This window comes from Carassius carassius, chromosome 5 (genome assembly GCF_963082965.1).
Source record: "Carassius carassius chromosome 5, fCarCar2.1, whole genome shotgun sequence".
Taxonomy (NCBI): Eukaryota; Metazoa; Chordata; class Actinopteri; order Cypriniformes; family Cyprinidae; genus Carassius; species Carassius carassius.
The window spans coordinates 18,385,045-18,408,996 of NC_081759.1; the positions used below are offsets into that span (position 1 = coordinate 18,385,045).

At 38.3% G+C, this 23,952-nt stretch overlaps 1 protein-coding gene across 1 annotated transcript; it reads left to right on the plus strand.

The window, feature by feature from the left end:
- The first annotated feature begins 1,624 nt into the window (after positions 1 to 1,624).
- pho (phoenix) lies at positions 1,625 to 23,689 on the plus strand. The gene is made up of 5 exons (XM_059549965.1): positions 1,625 to 2,117; positions 4,835 to 5,120; positions 17,910 to 18,007; positions 18,090 to 18,147; positions 18,472 to 23,689. The coding sequence occupies exons 1-5, from the start codon at positions 1,885 to 1,887 to the stop codon at positions 23,041 to 23,043; spliced, it is 5,247 nt and encodes a 1,748-aa protein (XP_059405948.1). The 5' UTR covers positions 1,625 to 1,884; the 3' UTR covers positions 23,044 to 23,689.
- Positions 23,690 to 23,952: the final 263 nt, after the last annotated feature.

Genomic DNA, 23,952 nt, shown 5'->3' on the forward strand with positions numbered 1-23,952 from the left:
TGTATATTTCATTTTTACATTGAAGACTATCCAGTGCTATTTTACATTTAATTATTTGGTTTCTGTACCTTGACACCTACAAACTTGAAAAAGAAATATTTAAAAATTAAACATGGTGTAAATAGCACAAATAAATAAATATAAACGAACATACAAATTAAACAATTTCAAACTGGTACAACCTTCAACGGGTCCCCGCTGACCCCAGCTACGGCCCTGCTCACGCCTGTTTCACACATACTCCGTCTGCAGTGCGTATGCAGTCCGTGTGCGTTACGTATGTGGTGCAGCACAGACTCGATGTGCTTTCACACAGGACACGTTTGCAGTTCGCTACTCGGTACATAAACGATCGCTGCACTGCTGCAGACGCAACGCTCCTGGAACGCAACTGGAATCCGTTAACATGGGTGCGTAAAAAACACATACGCACTGCAGACGGAGTAAGTGTGAAACAGGCGTAAGGATGTTTGCACCTTGTGCAATGTGGAATTAGTTTACAGCTTTTTCAAGCACTTTGTGATGCATTTTGGAAACAGGAGAATGCACCACCTAGCTTGATAAACCCCTTCTCAAAGACTTACTGTTTGTCAATTTTATTTGGGTAGCATACATATTCTGAATGCCTTCGGCAGAATTCGAATGAGCCATTTTAATCTAGATTAATTTCAAGATCACAGTGAGATTAATCTAGATTAAAAAAATTAATCTATGCCCACCACTAATTATATTATATTATATTACCTTGTATTTTTTATTTTTTTTAAGTTTTTCTTAAACATCGTGTCAACACCCACAAAATAATGTGTTTGATTAGAGATACTGTATGCCATAAAGGTTTGTACTTGAATTGTATTTAAAAAAGAAAGAAAGAAAAAACCTAAGTGGAATCATTTGATTAAACACTTTTAGATTTTGAATTTTAGATGGATGACGTGCACATGCACGCTACCAAACACCTGCTGATGTATTTCCTGGGCAAGTGGGCAGAACTGAATGGCGGGCACCAGACAGGATTGTGTGAGGAATGTTGAGAAGAGGAATCTGTGGAGCATGTAATCATGACACAAAGCACAGAGGCAGCCGTGTTGCCAATTTAGCAATTTTGTAGCTAGATTTAGTGACTTCCCCACCCTTTTTGAGACATTTTTCAAAAGTTTATGAACAAATATATCAACTTCTTGGACGAACCATATCTAAGTTCTCATCTTTACCACTGATCTATGTTCCTCTTTATATAGATCTGTGAATTTGCCATTATGATGTCATCTAGTGACATTTAACTACCAGTTTTAGCTAGTCTAAAAGCAGCTGGCAACACTGAGAGGACGGCATTGAAGAATAAGCTGACAGAGATTGGGTTGCAGGAGATTGCAATAAGGGTAAGCATAAATAAGGCACAGAGCAGAATATTGATGATATTTTTAAGAGAAGCAGGCGTCTTAAACCGAATTTGTTGGATAATTGAAGTGTGCTGTGTGTGTGTTTTATGTGAGTGGTATATAAGTGTTAGGGAAAAGGGAATCGGATAAGTTTATTTTAATATCTGATCCACACTCCGGAGCAGAAGGGGGCGGTAATGCACCAATAAGCTGGATGCCAACCCCCCTTAAATTGGAAGAAGAAGACTGGCTAACCGAATGGCGCCCGCAAAATGAAAACAGAACCGTGCAACACGTGGATATGTTTAACATAGAGACAACGTTTCCAATTTTTTTTAATGTACTTTTGACCAGTTCTTTTGTGTTCGTGCGTAATCTGCTGCAGAAACAGCCGGTATTTCAAAAGCACCCGTCAAGGCTGCGCGACTCCGTGATATTCGACATCGCGCAAGTCTCTCGTGGTAGGAATACATGATAATTTACGAGATCAGTGGATTGAAGTATGGCTCTCGTCAGCGAAGACGACACAGCCCAGCTTGCGTCGCCGAGCACGCGGGAGAAGGCGCCGGTTGTGGCGCACGTCGGCGATCTGATCGACATTGATCCGCACTCGGAGCTCATCTTCGAAACTCCGCCGCCTGATGTTGTTGACTCTATCAACGAGTGTTTTGAGCAGTTCACCAGCACCGTGGAGAAAAGAAGCGATGCTACACCCCGCAAGCTTTCCTCGGACAGGTAAAACAAGACTTGAATTGGAAACTAGACGTGCGTTTGTGTTGCTTCTATAAATCTTAAAATATTTTGCCTTCTATAACGTCGTAGACTAGACCATGTTCCGTACACTTTTCGCTATTCACCGCACGCCAGCGACCATTCCTCCGTTGTCGAAAGACAGACAGACAGACAAACAAACAAGTTGTGTGCTCTGCTCATTCTCTGGGGGGAAAACCTATTTTACAGTCCACACTTTGAGTGATGTCTTTAGGACCAATAGTTTTTGAGAAAAGTGGGGGAAAGTACCTCCTCAGTGAGAGGCTGAACATGCACTGGAATCAATTTAACCTAAGTTCATGTTAATTAATTAATTTTCCTCAGCACTTTGTGAAATTACACTGTAACGGGGACACCTTGAAGTTAGAAATAAAATTGTCCTTAAAATTATTAATAATTGATGTTTTAATAGTATTTTAAAAATAAATTATTAATATATGATAAATATTTTTCAGATATTCAGAAGTAAAATCATATAATGCAACATCTGGCAGTTGGTGCCAGTTGTGCGTGGTATAATTGCTAAACAGACTACTTTATTTGAGTGAACACTTTAGTATTTTTATTGACTTTATCATGATGATTTGAGTGATCTTTTAGGTTTATTCAAAAATAATATAGTGTCTATAAATATGGCATTAGATTCTAGCCTAGGACATCATGTAATTTATAAACAACTAATAGCCAAGTCTAAATGTAACTGAATCTAATGTGAAGATAGGCCTGGTTTGATGTAGTCAGATTATTTGTTCTGGTCACATCTGGTCAGACGAAGCTAATGGTCTTTTTGGGAACGTCATTGAGTAACCTCACTGATGTTACACCCTGCTAGTGATAAAAACATGAACAACTGGATACAAAACATATTCTTGTCAAATTTCTAAGACACCAGAATGTGTTTAGTTGTTACTTCAGAACTACTGAAACTCCAGAATCACACCAAGTAATTAAGTCATGATTAGGGGTGTGCGATATTTATGGAAAATAATATCTCAATATTTTCTGGGATTTTATTCAAAATAATAATTATACTATATTTTGCTGAGTGTGTTATTGTGCTGGTATCTTAAGGACTGCCATGGACAGCTGGCTCCTTAAGTTTTTTTATATTCTTCATATTCTGTGTGGTGGTCAGTTCACACTGATAAAAATTAATCTTTTCCGATAAGTTTAAATAGATTTGTACATTTTATGGGCATGTTTAGATTTATAAAGCCATTTTTTTCTAAAGAAAAAAAAAGTGTCCATTTAGCTTGAGTCAAATTCTTACATTTAATAATTGAATTCTGAAATCAGTATCAACTAAATTAATATTTGCAATGCAGAGGAAACACAGATGCTGCATCTAAAGTGGCATACAGATGTATACACATTGTTTAATGCAGGACATGAATGCATTTAACCTGCAATTACAAAAGCATGAATTATGTTTGATATATTAAACAAAAAACTTTGAATACTGTTATTTGAATTTATTTAAATAATACAAATAGACTTTAAATGTGAAAAGAAAATGCCAGTAGGTGGCAGCAAGTCACTGTTAATAAGTGATTCACTGCGATTGAACTGAATCATTAAACGGTTGAATCAATTTGACTTTTTTTTTTTTTTGTCAAAATACCTCACAAACAGGAAATATGGTGTCTCCTCTTGTTTATTTAACAGCTGTAAAAAAATCTATATTACATTTGTAATCCTGGTAATTTTTGGAGAGAGAGCGACACTTTGATTAATTTTAATTTGATTTTTTTAATTGATAATTTTTAATTTGATTAACTATATGAAGTGGTATTAATATAAACATTTTATGACCACGTTTTGAATTTGTGATCATTCTAAATGTATTGTTAATAGATTGAATCATGCAGTGAAAGAACTCTAAATGTGTACCTCGCTCTAAATTTAGTCTCTAGACTTCAAGTAATTTATGTGTTTTTGTTTTTTGCTAAATAATCAATGTCAAATTGCACATTGTTAAACCAACAATTACAGTATTATCGCAGATAATATATCACACACTCCTGCAGTTTTTAATAAATTTGACCTTCAAGCCTCCTCTGCTCCATTTCAAGTTTCAACAGCTACTTCTGAGCACCATTTATGGAACAACTTCAAGCTAAGCTTGAAATCTCCGGCCTCACAATTTTTTTTTATTTTTAAGCGATTCACAAAAAAATCAATCCCTTTCTTGTCCATTTGAGATTTTGGTGTGGAGGTTATGATGCAGTTAGATTATGGTCTGATGCCGTCCGAAACCAGACTGAAAATGATCCAAGTATACATTAGTTTGACATTTTAAAATGCTTGATTGTTTCTCATGTGCTACAATACAAAGTCTTTTTTTGTTGTTGTTTTAATAGAAACATTAACATAATTTGAAATTATTGTAATTTTTGGAATTTCAATATTTTATCTTTTGGGAGAAGAGAAATAAATTAAAATAAACATTGCAGTTGAGTTGACTTTTTCTTTTTTCTTTTTTTTTTGCTCATATGAGTGCAACTTCTCAAACGAAATTTTTGAACAGAATAATCAGTTTGTTTAATCTTTGTGTAGCCCTAGCAAAAATCATCTAATAATGTTTTGAGATTCCAAAGACCACAAATATGATTAATTTGAAGTCTTTCACCTGAACATGATTTCTCATGCACTGCATCACATCTCTGCATTCCCCTGTACAGTGACTCTGGTGAGAGCTTGTTTATAACACAGTCTAGGACTAAAGCAGTCCGAACTGAAAGACGACTTCGATCATCTAAGAGACCAGAGTCCGTCTCTGATGATTCTGGTAATGGGAGAGAGCATGAAGACACTGAACATGAGAGGGGAAGTGGAGGTCAGCGTGTGGAGTGCCCAAAGAGAAGAAAGAGTTTAATCTATCTTCCTCCTCAAAGAACTACCTTTCCATTTCTGTTGAAATCACTCAGACGACAGAACCTGTCCTCAAAGAAGAGCCAGATTCTAGAGGTGGGGTTTATTTATGTTATTAATTTCTCTTATGTCCTTTTATAATTATTTTATATTAAATGTAAATAAATTAAAAAGTGCAGTCCTGTCACTGGTAGTTGTGAACTTGTGATCATAGATATACAGTGTGGTGGCCAGAATTATTAGAACACTAGTATATTCTAAAAGCTAAAAAATGGTTTTAAGTCTGTTATTTCTATCTTTTGCTGTAGTGTGTCACAGTTCCAGACAGACTGGATGAAGTTGAGATCAGACATCTGTGTAGAGCACTGGCCATTGTCAGACTCCTTGTGCAAACAAAAATTATTACAATTAATGGCAAAATGAATCTTTGGAAATAGATAGAAATAACTGACTCAAAACCATTTTAATATATTTGGCCACCACTGTACATAGATGCCTCATTAGAAATGAGGAATGGTCAAAGCCAGCATGTGTATAGTTATGATTGGAGATGCACAGTTGAATTTTGTCGCATGTTCACATGTATGAATATTAGAGCCCGACTGATATGAGTTTTTGGGGCCGATATTAGGAGTTAAAAAAAGTGATATCAATATTGATATCGACCAATATTCTTTGTGTATATTATAGTGCAGTACCAGTCAAATGTTTGGACACTTTCCCATTCGTGTTCTCTTCAGTTAGGCATTTTAAATCCTCCTGAAATCATATTTACACTCATAAATATATAAATTTTGAATGACCGTTAATTTTTCAATTCTGCGTGTATGTGACTCTCTGTGGAAGACAGGTGTAAGTACGTGCAGATCAGAGGCGGGCAGTAAATGAATATTAAACAATCCCACAATTTTTTTATATCTGTTATCACTCAGCGCTTAACCCTGTCTAAATATTATTATTAAAATCGCGTTTTGATTGATCTAATGTCTGTATTTGAATAAATGCTGGATTAAATTTCAGGGCTCTGTAAAGGTCATTACACTAACATCTGCAATGTTTTCATTGGAAAGATAGTTTTATAGGGTTATAAAAATAACCTGAGAATAACCATTAGGGAACATTCTGTATAAGTTAAGTTATTTAAAAATAACCACCCTGCAACGTTCTGGGAACGTTATTTTCTGATTACAAAAAAATATAACCTAAAAAGAAAGTTTCCCTAACGTTAGTATTTGGTTCCCAAAAAAATAACCAAACGGGAACCAAAAACGAATGTTGGGAGAACGTTCTGTGACTAGTTTAGCTGTGACTAGCTAAACTAATACAATAACATTAGGGTCATTCCGTGTCAACTCAACCAGAGGTCCCTGGCTCAAAATTTAGATTTTGCTAATATTTTCTCTAAAGAAAGATAGACATATACAGTGATGAAAGCCAAAATATAAAATGTTATGGATGAATATTTACTGAGTAATCCTCTATTTTGGAGAGGGGGTAGGGATGTGCGGTTTGGGGAAAATATCTTACTGCAGGTTTTTTTTGACCGATATTGCAATTTGATTTGCTAATTTTGCAAAGTCAAGCTTCAGCTTAATATTGTTAGTGTGCAGCACAGTATGGGTATCATTACCCTGCTGAAAAAAAACATAGAAATTCTTATAGTTTCCATTAAAACAATTATAAAATTCCTTTGTGTAGTGTTAGGCTAGTGACAATGCCCCTGAATTTTTGAGATACCCCTACCGGAGGTAGAACTAAACCCAACAATGTTTTTCCTCATCTCTAAGGTCTCCCATATATGAAATGGATTCTTGGCTAAAAATATTTTATTGCTAAGATTAAATTAACTGATATTGTTATAAACCCCAAAACCAATAAAGGACTAAAATATAGCCTGTCCGTATGGGAGTTAAGGCATATAAACTAATGCAGATCAATCACACAAGCTCTGAGAGCTTTGAAACTTGACATGTTCGTAGTCAGGAAGTTGATTCAACTACTAGAAAAGACTGGATGTGAATATCTTGATGTATGGAATAACTAGAGACGTGTAAACACATACCTAAAATAAGCGGACATGCACAAATTTAATATGTATGCAGAATGTTTTCATTTACTTTGTGCTTGCTTTGCCTGGGATTATCATAGAAACACATATGATGGCTTGTTGGAAAGGTGGGGTTGTGCTGAATCCAGCAATACCAAATAAATGTAAATATAGTAAATAAATAAATGTAAATATAGCATGACAAATAGGAGTGTTCTGTCACTCAATGTATGTGGTGTCCAAAATGAATGAAAATGTAACACTGACATAATTTAGTCCAAAGCCCATTATCAGTGGTGAGAAGAATGTTGAGAAATTCAAATATAAGATACATCTAATAATGAAATATTTCATATGGCACCTTGTACTATATGGAAACAAAGATTGAAATCGAAAGATAACACCTTACCATAGCACAAACAGGAAACCAGGAGTCAGGATTGCAGTATGAACTTAATGAGCTTTTTAATAAAACTATAACTTAACTTCACACAATACAAATTAAATTACTGTCTTAAAACAAATGGCAATCTAACTAAACAAACAAACACTCTTTGGGCAAATGAGCCCTGTCTTCTCAGGCGGTTTAGTTTATTTTCTAGCAGCAACCATTTGAAAAAAAAAACTGCTTTTGGTAACCATTCGAGAAAGGTCTGGCTGCAGACTTGCACTTGCACTCTCAGACTTCCACTCTCAGACACTTGTGCTTCCACTAGCGACGTCACTTGCAGTCTTTATTTTTTATTTTGTTGAATTTTTTTATTACTTTTTGTTTTATTCTCTCAAAATTTTACAACAGTAGCCAGGTGGTGAAGACAAGAAAAAAGAAACTAAATTACAATGTCACTTGCAATCGCTACTTGCACTCTCCGCTACCTGTGACGTCACTTGCAATCAACACAAATCGTGCATGTTGCCAATGGAGACAAGACGCTGTGGTGGTGATTAAACGATTAAAACTAATTTAGTACTATAACATACAGGGTCCTGCAAGAAAAAGACAATCCCGGACCGTGGCCACAGAACAGCAGAATATGAACGCAATGCACAAAGTCTTTCGTTAAGCGTTTTCCTCCTGTAGAAAAAACAAACACTTAATATGGCATAATGTATTAAGATACATTAAGTTCAATTAAAAGACCAAATTCGATATATAGTTATTATTTAAAGTACTAAAAGGTAAGCAGGTGGCTATGAACACAATGCGCAAACTTTGTCCTCCCATACTGCAAAACTCTTAATGTGGCCTAATAACACACTAAGATGATAAAGTCAATTCAGTAGGCCCAGAGCTTAATTTGTGCCAGAACAAGCCGGATCCGGATCCAGCACCTCCGAAATCCGATCCTGCACCTCATTTTGGCGGATCCCCCTCCTCCAGGGCTGGCGTTTCCGTACGGCAGACAGATATGTGCCATGAAAAATTAACCAAAATTCATATCTCTATTATAATTAGTTATTATTATTTTAAATCAGAGGGTTTTAAAAATATTTAACCAATGATAAGTATTTAAAACGCTTGTCAGTAAAACTTAATTACGCCATTGGATCCTCAAGCTCTAAGCGAAACCTGATGCACCGCCTGAATGAGACAGATCTCTGCTTATTCGCAAAGCAAGGGTAAACCAATAACTGTTTGAATAGTCTGCATTTTCTTTACTCAAACACTGTCTGTAAAGGCTAATGTCTTTGTGTGTTTGAAGACTGGAGAAGTGTTTTTTCCCTTCTAGCCAAAATACTTTTGTACGTTTTGAATATCCTGTGCATAAGCGCTTTATCGTTTATATCATAAGAAATTGGCCAAGTTTACTAAACAACAAGAAAAACTAAGCACCCATATAGCAACAATAAACGTTATATAGCCTGTAAAAGGTGATGATAGCATATAATGCGCTGCACTTGCCTCAGATGCGGACAAAACACAGATCTCATCATTCGCCGGCCAAAGACCTTGTTAACTCAATTTGAGCTTGTTTTTCATATAGCCTGATGTTAATTGCAAGTGTCTGATACAACACAAACACTGAAGACGCAGTGTTGTTTAATATTTGATCCCCCCCCCCTTCCCCCCCTGTATTTTAGTAGAGAGTGCCATGAAACTGTTTTATTTGTCAACAACCATCAGACATCATATTGTGTGTATTTGGTTGCTTAACAAACTACGAAAAATAACTCTTATAAAGGCTAATACTCGCGAGGAGGCTTGATACGCGCGAGCTTTGGATGTGACTGCGAGGGCACAACATGTGGAGCGCGCGAGTACCAAATGGCTTAAAATACTTAAAAGGTTTGCAAATTATAAATTTTTTGACAATGCAACAATTACCCGATTAGTCAAGTCAAGTGACAGTTCTGTCAGCTGTCCCGATCGAAATGCGAGTGAGTCTTGTATCGCAGCTTGCAGCAGGTCGCTGAAGTGCACACAAGATGCGTGATGTGAAGCGCGCTCCGAGAGAGTTTATGATTTCGAATGACTGATTGAATCTTGTTTGTGTGGATTTATTTTATTATTTAAACCTACAAGCTATGTTGAATAAATGCAGGGATTTACCGCATTATAAACTTGAAAGCTGCGAGAATTATTAAAACCACAGAAATGTAGGACCTGATTAAATATAACTATAACACAGAGATTTGAAAAATAAAATTCCACAACTTTTTGCCCGGAAATTGTTGTTTTAAAATCGCATGGTATTTTCATGACCCTAAATGCAACTGATGCACGCTCTTAAAATCACTTAAACTGGTCCAGCAATGCGATTGCGCGAGTGTTCCGTTACCTCTCCCTCCTGTAATCACATGCCGGATCCGTTACCCCGCTTTGTTCCGGGACCTCGCAATTTACAAATTAAGCTCTGAGTAGGCCTAGCCTATATGTCTTGTTGTTGACTCAACGTATATACAGACCAGCAAATATAAACGTGCATTATGAAATGTATTAAGTGATTTTAAAAGGATCAACTCCGTACAGGCAAGCAGACAAGTACAGAAAGCAGTGCATTAAATTGTACATTAAACGTTTTCCTCCTATAGAAAATCATTATAAATAAAACACATAATGTAGGTTAATGGACAAAGACAGTGATATAAATGAGTTGTAGACAGTTTATTCTATATGGAAAAATGCTTAACGCGAAACTGCGTTTATTCTGGGCTCACCTGCTTGCGGTCTTGTCTTTTTCTTGCAGAACCCTGTGCGTTATAGTACTAAATTAGGTTTAATTGTCTAATCTCCACCACAGCGTCTTGTCTCCATTGACAACATGCACGATTTGAGTTGATTGCAATTGACGTCACGGGTAGCAGAGAGTGAAAGTAGCAATTGCAAGTGACATTGTAATTTAGTGACTTAATTTATGACTTGGGAGTGGGGAGATACAAGGTTACGCTCTCATTGATAAGAATGATACGGACACAGACGTCGCTGCTGCCAGCAGTGTTCATCAAAGTCCGCGGTCGCGTTGAGCCTTTTGACAAGAGATAAGGCTTTAAAGGGTAACTAAACCCCGGATCAGAGCCTGACTCAACCCACTGGCAATATTTGAAATATGCTGAAAAGTGGGCAGAGCACAGCGTAGAAAGAGGGGATGAACCGAGGGCGGGGGTGAGCGGGTGGGGCGTGAACCTGAGACCCACAGTGACGGATTAATTGACAGCTGCTGTCAGAGTCGCTAAAATGGAGAGTGACTCTAGTGACGCAAGTAGCTTTGCAACAGAGCGTTAATTTGAAGTAGAGGACTTTTATCCCCTACCTTCACCTGAAGTGGAGGATGTCGAGGTGTCTGTGGACACAGAGCCAGGGTTTGAGCCATATCAATTCGAGCTGCTGGCTTAAACTGCGGTCTTAACTCCCGCATTGCAATCGGCATCCAATGATGCTAGCGAAGCAGCCGTGCAAGAGAGAATGGGTCCAAGTCTCAGAGTAAGGCACTGCGTCGCTTTTCAGCATGAGTGTGTGGAGAAGCCCATTTCCTCCTCCATTGCGTTGGAGAAGCAATCCCGCGTAAAATGCAGTTTGCACACTCCAGCTCTAGATGGGAACTCGCAGTCTTTCAGGCCAAGTGCATGCAACCACTGGCGCCTAATTTTCAAGTCTCCTGGAAAACTATACAGTCCATGCTGTTGCAACCAGCACGTACCATCCTGACCACTGTAAATAAATCTATGCTAACTTGAAGCTATCCTAACTGATGCAATACTATGCTACTAACTAACTATGCTTCTAACAATACTATGGTTACACTAACAACTATGCTAATCAATGACATAGGCTACACAAAATAATCAAAATAACTATATAAATGCTATGCTAAATATATGCTAAAATACTCTGTCCTGATCGCTTTCAATACTCGCAATTCCAACTCCTGACTCACTAAAGTGATTTTGACGGAACAGGATGGTTTTATACCGCCAAGGGCGTGGTAGCTTGTACCAAGGGCATGGTGAGCTGGTAACTGCTTACGTCACGTACCACCGCAAACATCCAATTGGAAAAATAAAGGCGGAAATTAATCTGCCTCAAACAAAGTCGGCGGTCACGTTGAGCCTTTTGACAAGAGAAAAGGCTTCAATAGTTAACCAAAGCTAACTGTGGTTACATACATCTTCCTAAACTCATTTTAAACGTTTAAGAGCTATAAAAGTGAAGCAAAACAAAAAACGATGAGGTGACTAGGCTGTAATAGGCGGAAATTAGCCTAATCTGCACGCAAACTTACCTTTGTGGTTCACAGGCTTCCTTCTGCACCTAAGCATTACAGCTATCGATTTTTAACAAAACAAGCCTACTCAAATGTATCTAACTTAACTATTTTCATTCGTTATTGTCAAAAAAAAAAAACAGAGTTATGCAAAGATAGGTTTACAGGTTTACATGGTGCCAGTAGACAGACCTTTTTTCTCCCATAAATAAAACCTGTTAGCCTACTTGGGGGTTTTTTACACACAGTGCCAATTTATGCACAGTGCCAACTTCGAGTCAGTAGAATAATAATAAAAACAATAATTTAATGCTGGTATCCAAAACATTTAATTCAATACAAGTAGTATTAGAAATTAGATACATTTTAAAACTTCAATGCATACGTATAAGCCTAGTAATAAGTAGACATTTAAAATACATCAATAATTGATCTCATAGTTTAACACAGATAAAATCAGAGTTAAGGCTTGCTTTACGTGTTGCTCGATGAGGATCTCTCAATCGTTGCAACTTTAAATCCTGAGGACACAAAATGCCGCGGAAGCTCCTGCCGTGGAGTGAAGAAGAGGTGGAGTTACGAGGATTCTCAGACAGTTAAAGTGTCCAATGGAGTTAAGAGATTTGCTCTCAATCTATTTTCAACACTTTAGATTGTTTATTAATTTGTAAAAATAACAGAACCACGTGGGTACTGAACAATAGCATCGATTTGTGAAAAATTATATGAAATTTACTAAATTTGGACATGCGAGGTTTCCGCCCGACAGCGACGATATTTTAATAAAGGTGTTCCATTCCAATGTTAACCTGATTCAATTGGATCTGTGTTTCATATGAATTGTATAGTATACTGTGCCTTATGAAATGAATCATTATTAAATGTATCCTAAATATAGATCAGCACTTAACCTAATGTAAGTTACTTTGCAGAAACAATGAATTTGTCAACATTCTTCTCACCACTGATAATGTGATTTGGACTTGAGACTATTTTGTCCAGTGTTCTTTCATTTTGGTCACCTCATACATTGAGTGACAGAACACTCCTATTTGTCATATTTGTCATAGCAGAACCAATAAGGGAGTTCTTGATATGTGTTCTGACACAGCCAGTGTTCAAAACTATTGCCTTACTTTAGCCTGATTCACAATGGTTATCTTTAATTTGAGGGGTACTTGTAGGTTTTTGTGGGAAATTAGAGTATGCTGCTGCATCATTAGATCATGTCTGTAAACATAAAAAGTTTTCCCAGCTTCTAGGCTATCGCATGTGAGGATCCTGCAGGTGGGGGATCATTTATAGCCCTTTCTCACAGCAGCTAGAATCATTTAAAATACCATTTTGATGGTGGATTGTAATCCAGAAAGGATTGTGTGTTTGTGAAACACATGTGAAATGAATTATTTTCCAATTTTCAGTGTGCTTCTGATTGATTCTCTTGAAAATACAAATCTTGTGTAGTCGCAGGCTGCCAGTTCGAAGGGAGCATGGTTTGCTTTTGGGTTAAAAGAATTTAATATGACCTTTGAGTGGTATGACAATTAGAGATTAGACTGTACAGAAATCGAAATCTACATGCTAATACACAATAGTCAGTCACGCAATGCTGATGTTGTTAACATTACCATATTTTTTGGGCTATAAGTTGCACCTGAGTAGAAGTCGCATCAGTCCAAAAATATGTCATGACGAGGAAAAAAAGCATATATAAGTCGCACTTATTTAGAACCAAGAGAAAACATTACCGTTTACAGCCGCGAGAGGGCGATCTATGCTGCTTAGTGTAGACTACAGGAGCACTGTGCAGCATCTCTGGCAGCATAGAGCGCCCTCTCGCGGCTGTAGACGGTAATGTTTTCTGTTAGTTCATTTCTCTTGGTTCATGGCAAATTAATTTTGATAAGTCGCACCTGACTATAAGTCGCAGGACCAGCCAAACTATGGAAAAAAAGTGTGACTTATAGTCCGGAAAATACGGTAATTATTGTATAACAATAATGATCATTTGCACGGTTTGGTGTGAACCTGCTGGAGCCGCAGCAGAGCACAACCCACACAATGAAGATAATTCCACAAAGAGCTGCATTTGCAGGTTTTCAAACAAAGATAGCGATAAAGAGGCCAAATTTATGGACTGGAGATTTAAATGTGTATTTTCTATGTATGATGAGTATATTTAAGTGTATAAATGTTGGTTTCAGTTGTACTACTAGTAAAATATCTTAATCGCACATTTTAGTTCATATTCATGGTGTCCCAAAATAGCATAGTTGAGTACACTTAGATGTTCTTAAGATTAACTTACTAAGTACTAAAGAATACTTTTTGGTATATTAAGTACACATTTGTGCATGATAACAGAGCACTTTAAGTACATTATGAAAGTGTTCTAATGGCACTTTTCCAGTACGTGGTACGATTCACCTTGGCTCAGTACGGTACAGCATGGCTCGGCATGGTTTGCATTTTCTCTGCAGTTTAGTATCGCTTAATAGTGGGTGGGATTATCCACGTCATTATAGTTGTGCCGCCTCTACTGCCAGGACTACTAAAAAAAAAAAAACCCATCAAGTTTTTGCTGGATCTGCTCCTCTGCTATCAGTGAGAGGAATGTCTGTACTTCCGCAACAGACAACACAACTTTTTATTTGTTAAAATAAAGGTGTGCTTGTTCAAAATAGTTGTGTTCGATCCTTCGCTGGCTGTGCTGATTTAAATCTAGCTGTTCGTTTGTGTTGCAAGTTCAGTGATGCAGATAGTGAAGATTCACGTCATGTTGTGGTAACAGTACGGTTCACTTGGAACTTCAACCGAGGTGGTACTAAAAAAAGTACCAGGTACTGTATCCAGTGGAAAACCCCCCAAAAGTGAATGTACCTAGCCGTACTGTGCAGTGGAAAGGCTCCATAAGTGTACTAAACACTTACTTTATGGTACGTTGATGACCAAGATGGCGCCGCGAACACATCGCGAGGCTCAGCGTCTCTCCAGTTTTTGCAATTTTGCAGTATTACTCCTGCTCATCTCGGGTCTGTTCGTACTGAACAGCTTTGCTTTAACATCATACACCCGACAGGAGCTTTTGGATATCGGTGAGGACTTTTCCAGCAGTTTAATCACCAGTCTTCGACTCATCCCTGAGATCGCTAGAACACCCGAGGCTACGCACTCTAACCGGCTGGGCGGAAGTGCTCGCAGGCGGCGTCGAGATCGTAAACAAAGGCGGGGGAAGCGCGGAGGTCTAAGAGTCAAGCTAAAGCTAACACCGCTCCGGCTATCTTTACCTAGCATTTTCCTCGCTAATGTGCAGTCACTGGTGAATAAAATGGATGAGTTACGACTTCGCATCACCCACAGTAAGAGACTTTTGGACTGCAATGTCATGGTTTTCACAGAAACATGGCTACACAGCGACGTACCCAATAATGCTATTGAGCTAGCCGGACGCTACACGTTCCGGGCAGATAGAACAGCAGATGACTCCGGCAAGACAAGAGGTGGTGGATTGTGCATTTATGTCAACAAAGCTTGGTGTACGAACACTGTAATTGTTGGGAGACACTGCTCAGCTAACCTAGAGTTTCTCATGGTTAAATGTAGACCTTTTTATCTGCCACGGGAGTTCACTTCCACCATAATAACCGCAGTCTATATTCCACCGGATGCTAATGCCAAGCTTGCTTTGAACGAACTTAAAGCAGCCATTAGTAAACAACAGACTGCTCACCCGGAGGCTGCTTTTATTGCCGCAGGTGATTTTAATCACTGCAAATTAAAAACAGTGCTCCCCAAATTTCACCAGCATGTTTCCTGCCACACCAGAGGAGACAAAACATTAATGGAGCTTACATCGCGACCCCCCTCCCCCACCTTGGACAGTCTGATCACCTTTCTTTGTTTCTTACCTCTAAGTATTCACCCCTCATCAATCGTGTGAAGCCATCAGTGAGGACCATCAAAGTGTGGCCAACTGGAGCAGACTCTTTACTTCAAGACAGGTTTCAACACACTGACTGGAGTATGTTTGCTTCTCAGGCTGCATGTGGCTCTCACACGGAAAAGGCCAAGTACTGCTACAAGCTGACGGTAAAGGAACACTTTTCCAACTCTGACCCCCGACGCATGTGGCAGGACATCCAGATCATCAGTGACTACAGGTCGAGCAACTCGACTCCAACGGTCACGGACGTCTCCTTCCTTAACGAGCTAAATCACTTTTATGCTCGCTTCAACAGTGACAGCAAGGAGACGGCCACCAAAATTACACACTCAGCAGACAACCAACCTCTCAAACTCACCGCCACCCATGTCCACGTAGCACTCACACCCATCATTATGAAGTGCTTCGAGCGACTGGTCCCAGCACACCTCAAAGACTGTCTCAAACCCACACTGGACCCACACCAATTTGCCTACCGCAGAAATAGGAGCACAGAGGATGCAGTATACACAGTGCTGCACTCTGCACTCACACACCTGGACCATAACAACACGTATGTTAGGATGTTGTTTGTTGACTTCAGTTCAGCATTTAACAACGTCATTCCCTCCAAGCTGACCACAAAACTTGGAGACCTGGACATTGACACCTCCCTGTGCAACTGGATTATGGACTTTCTGACCAACAGGCCTCAGCATGTTCGGTCATGCCACACCCACTCCACCACCATCACACTTAACACTGGTGTACCACAGGGCTGTGTGCTGAGCCCATTCCTTTACTCCCTTTACACCCATGACTGCAAGCCTGGGCATGGATCCAACTCCATTAAGTTTGCAGACGACACCACAATGATTGGCCTCATCACAGACAACGATGAGATTGCCTACAGGGAAGAGGTACAGCACCTGGCCACATGGTGCGCTGACAATAACCTGCTCCTTAACACCAATAAGACTAAGGAGCTCATTGTGGACTTCAGGAAGAAGAAAGGAAGCACGCATGACCCCATCCACATTAATGAGATGGTTGTTGAACATGTCTCCAGCTTCAAGTTCCTGGGAACCACCATCTCGGAGGACCTGTCCTGGACCACAAACACCTCCAGCCTGGTCAGTAAGGCTCACCAGTGCCTTTTCTTCCTCAGGACACTAAAAAAGAACCAGCTGTCTTCATCCATCCTGGTGAACTTCTACCGGTGTGCGATTGAGAGCATCCTGACCAGTTGCATCACAGTCTGGTATGGGAACTGCTCAGTGACTGACCGCAAGGCACTGCAGAGGGTGATGAAAACTGCCCAACGCATCACAGGGACACCACTTCCTGCTCTTGAGGACATCCAGAGGAAACGCTGTCTACGTCGAGCTCACAGCATTCTCAAGGACTCCTCTTACCCTGACCATGGACTGTTTAACCTCCTGCCCTCCGGGAGGCGCTTCAGGAGCCTCCGGACAAGGACCACAAGATTCAGGAACAGCTTTTTCCCTAAAGCTGTCTCCTTGCTGAACTCTGCCCCCTGACACCCCTCAACACCCCCCACACCACACACACAGACTCTTCCCCCTCTTCAACACTACATCTGACTGATTTATTTATTTACAACAAGCTAAAAATATGCCTATAGTGTACAGACACTTTTACATAATCCACCTGTATAGTATGTCCATAGTACACCTATCTTTATATCATGCTAATAGTATTTAAAATCTGTAAATTATGCCCATAATAATTATCTGTATAGTTATTGTACATATTATAGACCTTGTATATTCTGTACTTACTGCTTATTGCACTTCTGGTTAGATGCTAACTGCATTTCGTTGCCTTGTACCTTACATGTGCAGTGACAATAAAGTTGAATCTAATCTAATCTAAAATAGTGTATATTATAGCACTTTTTTTCACAAGAGGACAAAAGTGTTAGCTTACACAAAAGCTAACATAGTGTAAAAACCTCTAATATTGAGTTAACACATTTAAAAGCTTATCCCATTTATTCAGGAAATTAAATCTCTTTGGCATTTTGGCAAAGTCATTGATTTTTACTGTGAGTGACGATACGTTGAATGTTCAAAGATGCCAGACTTGTGGACTGGTCTGGAGTGGTCAAATGTGGCATCTACATTCCTATGCTATAACATGTTGTTAAATTATGCATGTGTATTAAAAAATGTTACTTGTTTTTTTTTTAGAACTCAGAAATGGGAGGGTTCTTAAAATGCATAAGGAAAATTGAGGAGGGTTGTGAGAACACAGGAAGAGCAATTAGTCCATCTCTACTGGAGTCTGAGTAAGTTCTAATCACAAACAAACAAAACAGAAATAAGTTTAAACAGAATATAATAGTTTTTCATGATGAATAAACTTTTCAGACTAAGTGATAACTCTGAGGGGGACGACCACAACAGTGATCATGAGGTCACAAAAGTGGTATGTAATTACTATGGACTTACATAGTACAAAATTTGCTTAAGTTTTATGTTTATTTGTCATTTGTTTCTATATATAGAAATATAGTCACTGTAACATCTACATACATTCATGTTGAAGATATTGTATTAAGTAGTGTAAAATTAGAATTTTTGACAGTACAGTACTAATATAATTTTGGTATTTTGTTTATTTTTATAAAGAAATTAATACTTTCATTAATACTAAGAAATGTTTCTTGAGCAGCAAATTAGCATATTAGTATTATTTCTGAAGAATCATGTCATGCTCACCTAATCTATTGATTTATTTATTTTTTTCCAGGATAGATCCATTTTTGTTCCAAGTTACTTTAAAGGAAACAAACAAAAATGGCTTCCACAATCCTTCTTGGAGATGAGGATTCAGGGTTCAGTTTCAGATGACAACGAAGAGCAGCTATTGAACACCAAAGGAAAAGAGAAGAAAAGAAAAACTAAATCTATAGAAAAAAACAAGGCTAGTGCTTCTTTTAAAAAACAATCAGATAGCAAACTCAAAGCTCCCAAAAGCAGAGCTACAGTCAGCACATCATCAGAATCGTCTGATGACTCTCTCTTTATGGAGCAGCAAAAACAACATGAGATGCATGCGGCTTTAGCTTCATGTTCAGATGCTGAACACTCAGATTCTGCCAATTGCAGACATAGACTTACTAAGCAGACTGTCCAGTGTGCCGAGAACATGGATGGAGATCATTTAGTGGTAATTGAAGAGACACAGAGGAACTCAATAGAGGCAGTTACAGAAGCAATAGTTCACATTGAACATGATGATAATGCAGGTTCTCCATCTCAAGCTGATGACATCATTGGACTGGAAAACACTGTGTCAGATTTGCAATCAGAAAACACAACAGAACATGTGGATAAAATTAATTCACCTGTCCATTCAGACAGCTCGTTTACCAGTAAAGAGAAAAAGAAGAAAAAGAAGAAAAAGCACAAATTAAAAGAGCAAGAGGAAGCCGAGTCTGGTGCAGATACTCATAGTGCAGACAATGTTCAATCAGCTGAGATTGATCAGTTCACTGAGTCACAAACAACTGAGATGCCACCTAAAAGAAAAAAAAAGAGAAAAGACAAAGAGAGGACAAAGACGGCAAACGTAGAGGACAATAATGGTCCAGATATCCTGTCAAATGAAACTTGTGAAACTCCTGAGACCGAACAACCTCAGCACATACAGACATCAGAGGAAATCACAGAATTCAAATCAGTGAGGAAGAAGAAGAAAAAGAATGGCAGTGAAAAATCTCAGTATGAATCTGTTGATTCTGCTCTGGATGTAAATTCAGTGTCTCAGTTTAATAATGTCACTGATAGATCAACAAGTTTAAAGACTGTTGCAGAAAGACCAAGTGATGTTGTTGATCAAACAGAAACTGAATTAAATGATGCTGAACACTCAGATTCTGTCCAGTGTGCTGAGAACTCTCATTTAGATAATTTTTCTGTAATTGAAGCCAGACAGAGAAACTCTGTGGAGGCAGTTACAGAACCAGCAGTGGATCATGAGGATGACCTGATGTCAGACATTAACCTGCTCAACAAAAGCAATTCTTTGTTGCCACCCCAAGGGGGAGACATTTCTATACAGGATGATATTCAACAGACTGACAGTGACTTTGGCTCAGAGGATTTATTCAGGCCATTGAACAGTCATAAAGCAGCATCTGTTACAGCGAGCATGGAGGAGAGCGATCAAGACAGTGATGTGACTCAAATAGAGACAGAAGGACAGTTTGGGTCCATATTTGGACCAGGAACACCAAAATGGTGTGATGGTGGCCTCCATGCACATGAGGACAACGACAGTGATGAAACTCAATTAGAGACTGAGGGAAAATCTGTGTCCGTGTTTGGACCAGGAACACCAAACAAGCAGTTTACAACTCAAGACAGGAACAGTACCAAACACCCAGAATCCCAAAAGACAGACCAGATTCCTCTTGGCCTAAATGCTGAAAAGAGAAAAACAGTGTTGAGATCTCATAAGGATTCTGATGTTACAGAGGAGAACATGAATGTCCAACCATCATCTAAACATTTACCACTAGCTGATGAACCATTAAAAAAAGGTTACTCATTTTCATCTAAGCGCCTCAACTTGAGTAAACGAAGGGCGATGGAGGAGATGGAAACAGATCCTCAGGAAACTCCTTTGTTTAAAAATGATGGACTGAGCTTTATTAAAAAAAAAAGAAAGAGAAAGGATAAATTGGGTGCCATTAATTTCACACAATGTGATACAAATGTAGATATAAGCTCTGACTTTCCAGCTGGAGTTGAAACCACAACCAGAGAGAACGAGAAATCACATGAAGTGGAAAACAGAGTAACAATGTATGAAGAGCAAAGGGAAGCATCAGTTTTGCATTTGGAGGATACATCAGAGATCTTGGAGGAAAGTTTATTTTCTACGGTGGCAGATAACAGTGTTATCACAAAGGTTAAGAGGAAAAAGAAGAAAAAGTACAAATTAAAAGAACATGAGGATGTAGAGCCAAGTGTAGAAAATCAGTCGGTTCAGACGGTTCAGTTCAGTGACTCACAAACTGCTGAACTGACATACAAAATAACTAAAAAGAAGAGAAAATATGTAGAGGAGAACAGTGCTACAGACATCCCATCAAATGAAACTTTTGACTCTGATAGACCAGCAGAGTTGAGAGGAAATGATCAATCCAGTGAAGTTCCAGAGATGAATCCACCTGAGTATATACAGAGATCAGAGGAAATCACAGGATGTCCGCTGCCTAATGTAACTACACTCAAATCAGTAAAGAAGAAGAAAAAGAAGAAAAGAGATGAGACTGAAGAACCAGAATATGAATCTGTTGAACTGGATGTGAACTCTATGTCTCAGTTTGATTATGTCGATGGTGTGGTTGAACAACAGGTCATTAAAGAAAGGCCAAGCGATGACAACACTGCTGAACATTTAGAAGGTAATACAGCACATATCTTAAAGGTTGCCAAACACAAAAAGAAAAGTCAGAATGCAAGTTCTTTGTTTCAAAGTGATGACATTATTGGACTGGAAAAACTAGCATCAGGCTCGCAGTCAGAAAGAGCAGAAGGGCTCTTGGAAAAGAAAACAAAGAAAAAGCAGAAGTTAAAGGAGCAAAAAAATGCTGAATTTGCTTCAGATATTGGGGGAAATGTGCAGTTGTTTCAACAAAGTGATTCATCAACTACGGATTTGCTATCTAGAAAAACCAAAAAGAAGAGAGCAAACAAAGACAGGGAAAGAACAACAGATCGCTCCGCAAATGAAATTTTGGACCACATGGATGGTAGACCTTCAGAAATGAGAGGAAATAATGTGATTCAGTCCATTGAGGCCACTGAGACCAATAAATTTGAGCATTTACAGACAACAGAGGAAATAACAAGATGCTCTTCACCCAATGTAACTATATTAAGCTCAGGGAAGAAAAAGAAGAAAAAAGTGAGAAGTGAGAAACAACATGAATCTGTTGATGCCAATCTGGATGGGTCTCAGCTAGATGTCGTCTCTGGGCTGATAGCACAGAAGATGCTTGAAAGAAGGCCGAGCGATGGCAGTGCAGTGGAACATTTGGAAGGTAATGCAGCACATATGTCAAAGGTGGCCAAACGCAAAAAGAAAAGTCAGAATGCAAGCTCTCCATCTCAAGTTGATGATATCATTGGACTGGAAAACACAACAGAACATTTGGAAAAAATTAATTCACCTGTCCTTTCAGACAGCTTGTTTACCATTAAAGAGAAAAAGAAGAAAAAGCACAAATTAAAAGAACAAGAGGAAGCAGAGTCTGGTGCAGATACTCATAGTGCAGACAATGTTCAATCAGTTGAGATTGATCAGTTTAGTGAGTCACAAACAACAGAGATGCAACCTAAAAGAACAAAAAAGAAGAGAAAAGACAAAGAGAGGACAAAGACTGCACACATAGAGGACAATAATGGTCCAGATATCCTGTCAAATGAAACTTGTGAAGCTCCTGAGACCGAACAACCTCAGCACGTCCAGACATCAGAGGAAATCACAGAATTCAAATCAGTGTGGAAGAAAAAGAAGAAGAATGGCAGTGATTCTGCTCTGGATGTATATTCGGTGTCTCCGTTTGATAATGTCACTGATAGATCAACTACGCAAGAGACTGTTGAAGAAAGACCAATTGATGTTCTTGAAAATACAGAAGCTGAATTAAATGATACTAAACACAAAAAGAAGAGGAAACAGTCAAGTTTCTTTGTTAATAACAATTCTGAGTTCAGCTCTTCTGATGCACACTTCCAGGAAACTGTCGCACCTGAGAAGAAGAGGAAGAAAAAAAGAAACTCTGAACACATCATAAATGTAGGTGGTGAACTGACTTTGGAAAGTTCTGATCATACAGTGCCATTTGAAAAGTCTCCGAGCCCGATGTTGACGACTTCTAAAGCAATTACAAACAAATCCAAGAGAAAGAAAAACAAGGAAATGAATGAAAGCATAAATCACATACCAGATGATAGAAATGCAGAACTAGAAACCATACAAACAATGAGGACTGACTCAGTCATACAACACACCAATGCAGAAAGACAGGCCAACGTTGTTAACTCACTGGAAAATTCTGCAGATATTAGAAAGAAAAAAAAGAAGAGGAAGAAGAATACTGAAAATAATATCATGGAAATGTCCATGTCTCAGAACAATGAATCAGCTACAGCAGTCAATGGAGATGACGCACCCAAAAGACCTGAAAAACAGATGCAAAGGTGTCATGACAGAACAGGGTCTGGGGCAAGAGAATCATCGGTGTTGCACAAAAGCAAGAAAAAGAGGAAAATAAGGGAGGAAAGTTTATCTGTACTTGATAGCTAAAACTCTTCAGTGCACAATAGAAAGGTGTGGGCAGAAGATGATGATGGTATATTAGTTACACAGAATAATAAGGGAAGGAGAAAAATGAAAATTAAAAAGTAATAATGCAGTGGCAGATAGTTTTAGAGCTCAGTTAAACCATTTCAAAAGAATAAGCTTGAACTCTTGGGATTTTAAGACACGCTGTTTACAGTGTTTTCTGTTCCTGATAAATGGCCAAGAAAAATGTGAAAGCAAAAAGAGGTTTACAGATTAATATAAACAAAATGTCTAAATCTTTTATTAAATCTCTGTTTAATTTCTTTCATGATAAACACACAAACACCTGTACATTATCAATACTTGTTTTGCAGATGTGAAGATGATCAACATTCTAGTGACAGTTGGTTTATTTTTAATAATCAAAACGTTTTCATTCGATTTATCAAATCATTGTACAGCCAAATTAGACGATCTCTTCTAGAGCACTGTATCATTTTTATTATCAGAAACGGTATTTTATACAAAAGCAAGTGTTTGGTCAATATAATAAAGACTTATTTTATACACTGAATCAGTCAACCCATATAGTATTTGTATTATGGACACTTTGTTACACTGCTTCAGAGAAATAAAATATAACTGGTTTTGCCGTGTGATAAACATCTTTACTGACTTGATTTTTTTTTCAAATCTTTTTTTGTGTGTGTTTATCTATCTATCTATCTATCTATCTATCTATCGTTTCTTTAAAATGGAAACCATTGGGCACCAGAAAAGTTTGGTTACTAACATTCATCAGAATGTTTCACCAAAGAAAGTAGGCCAAGTTATACAGGTTTGGAACAACATATTACTTGCATCTTTATATTAACATTTCACAAAAACAGCACATCCATTCTTCGAATTTGAAACAATCCATGTCTATGC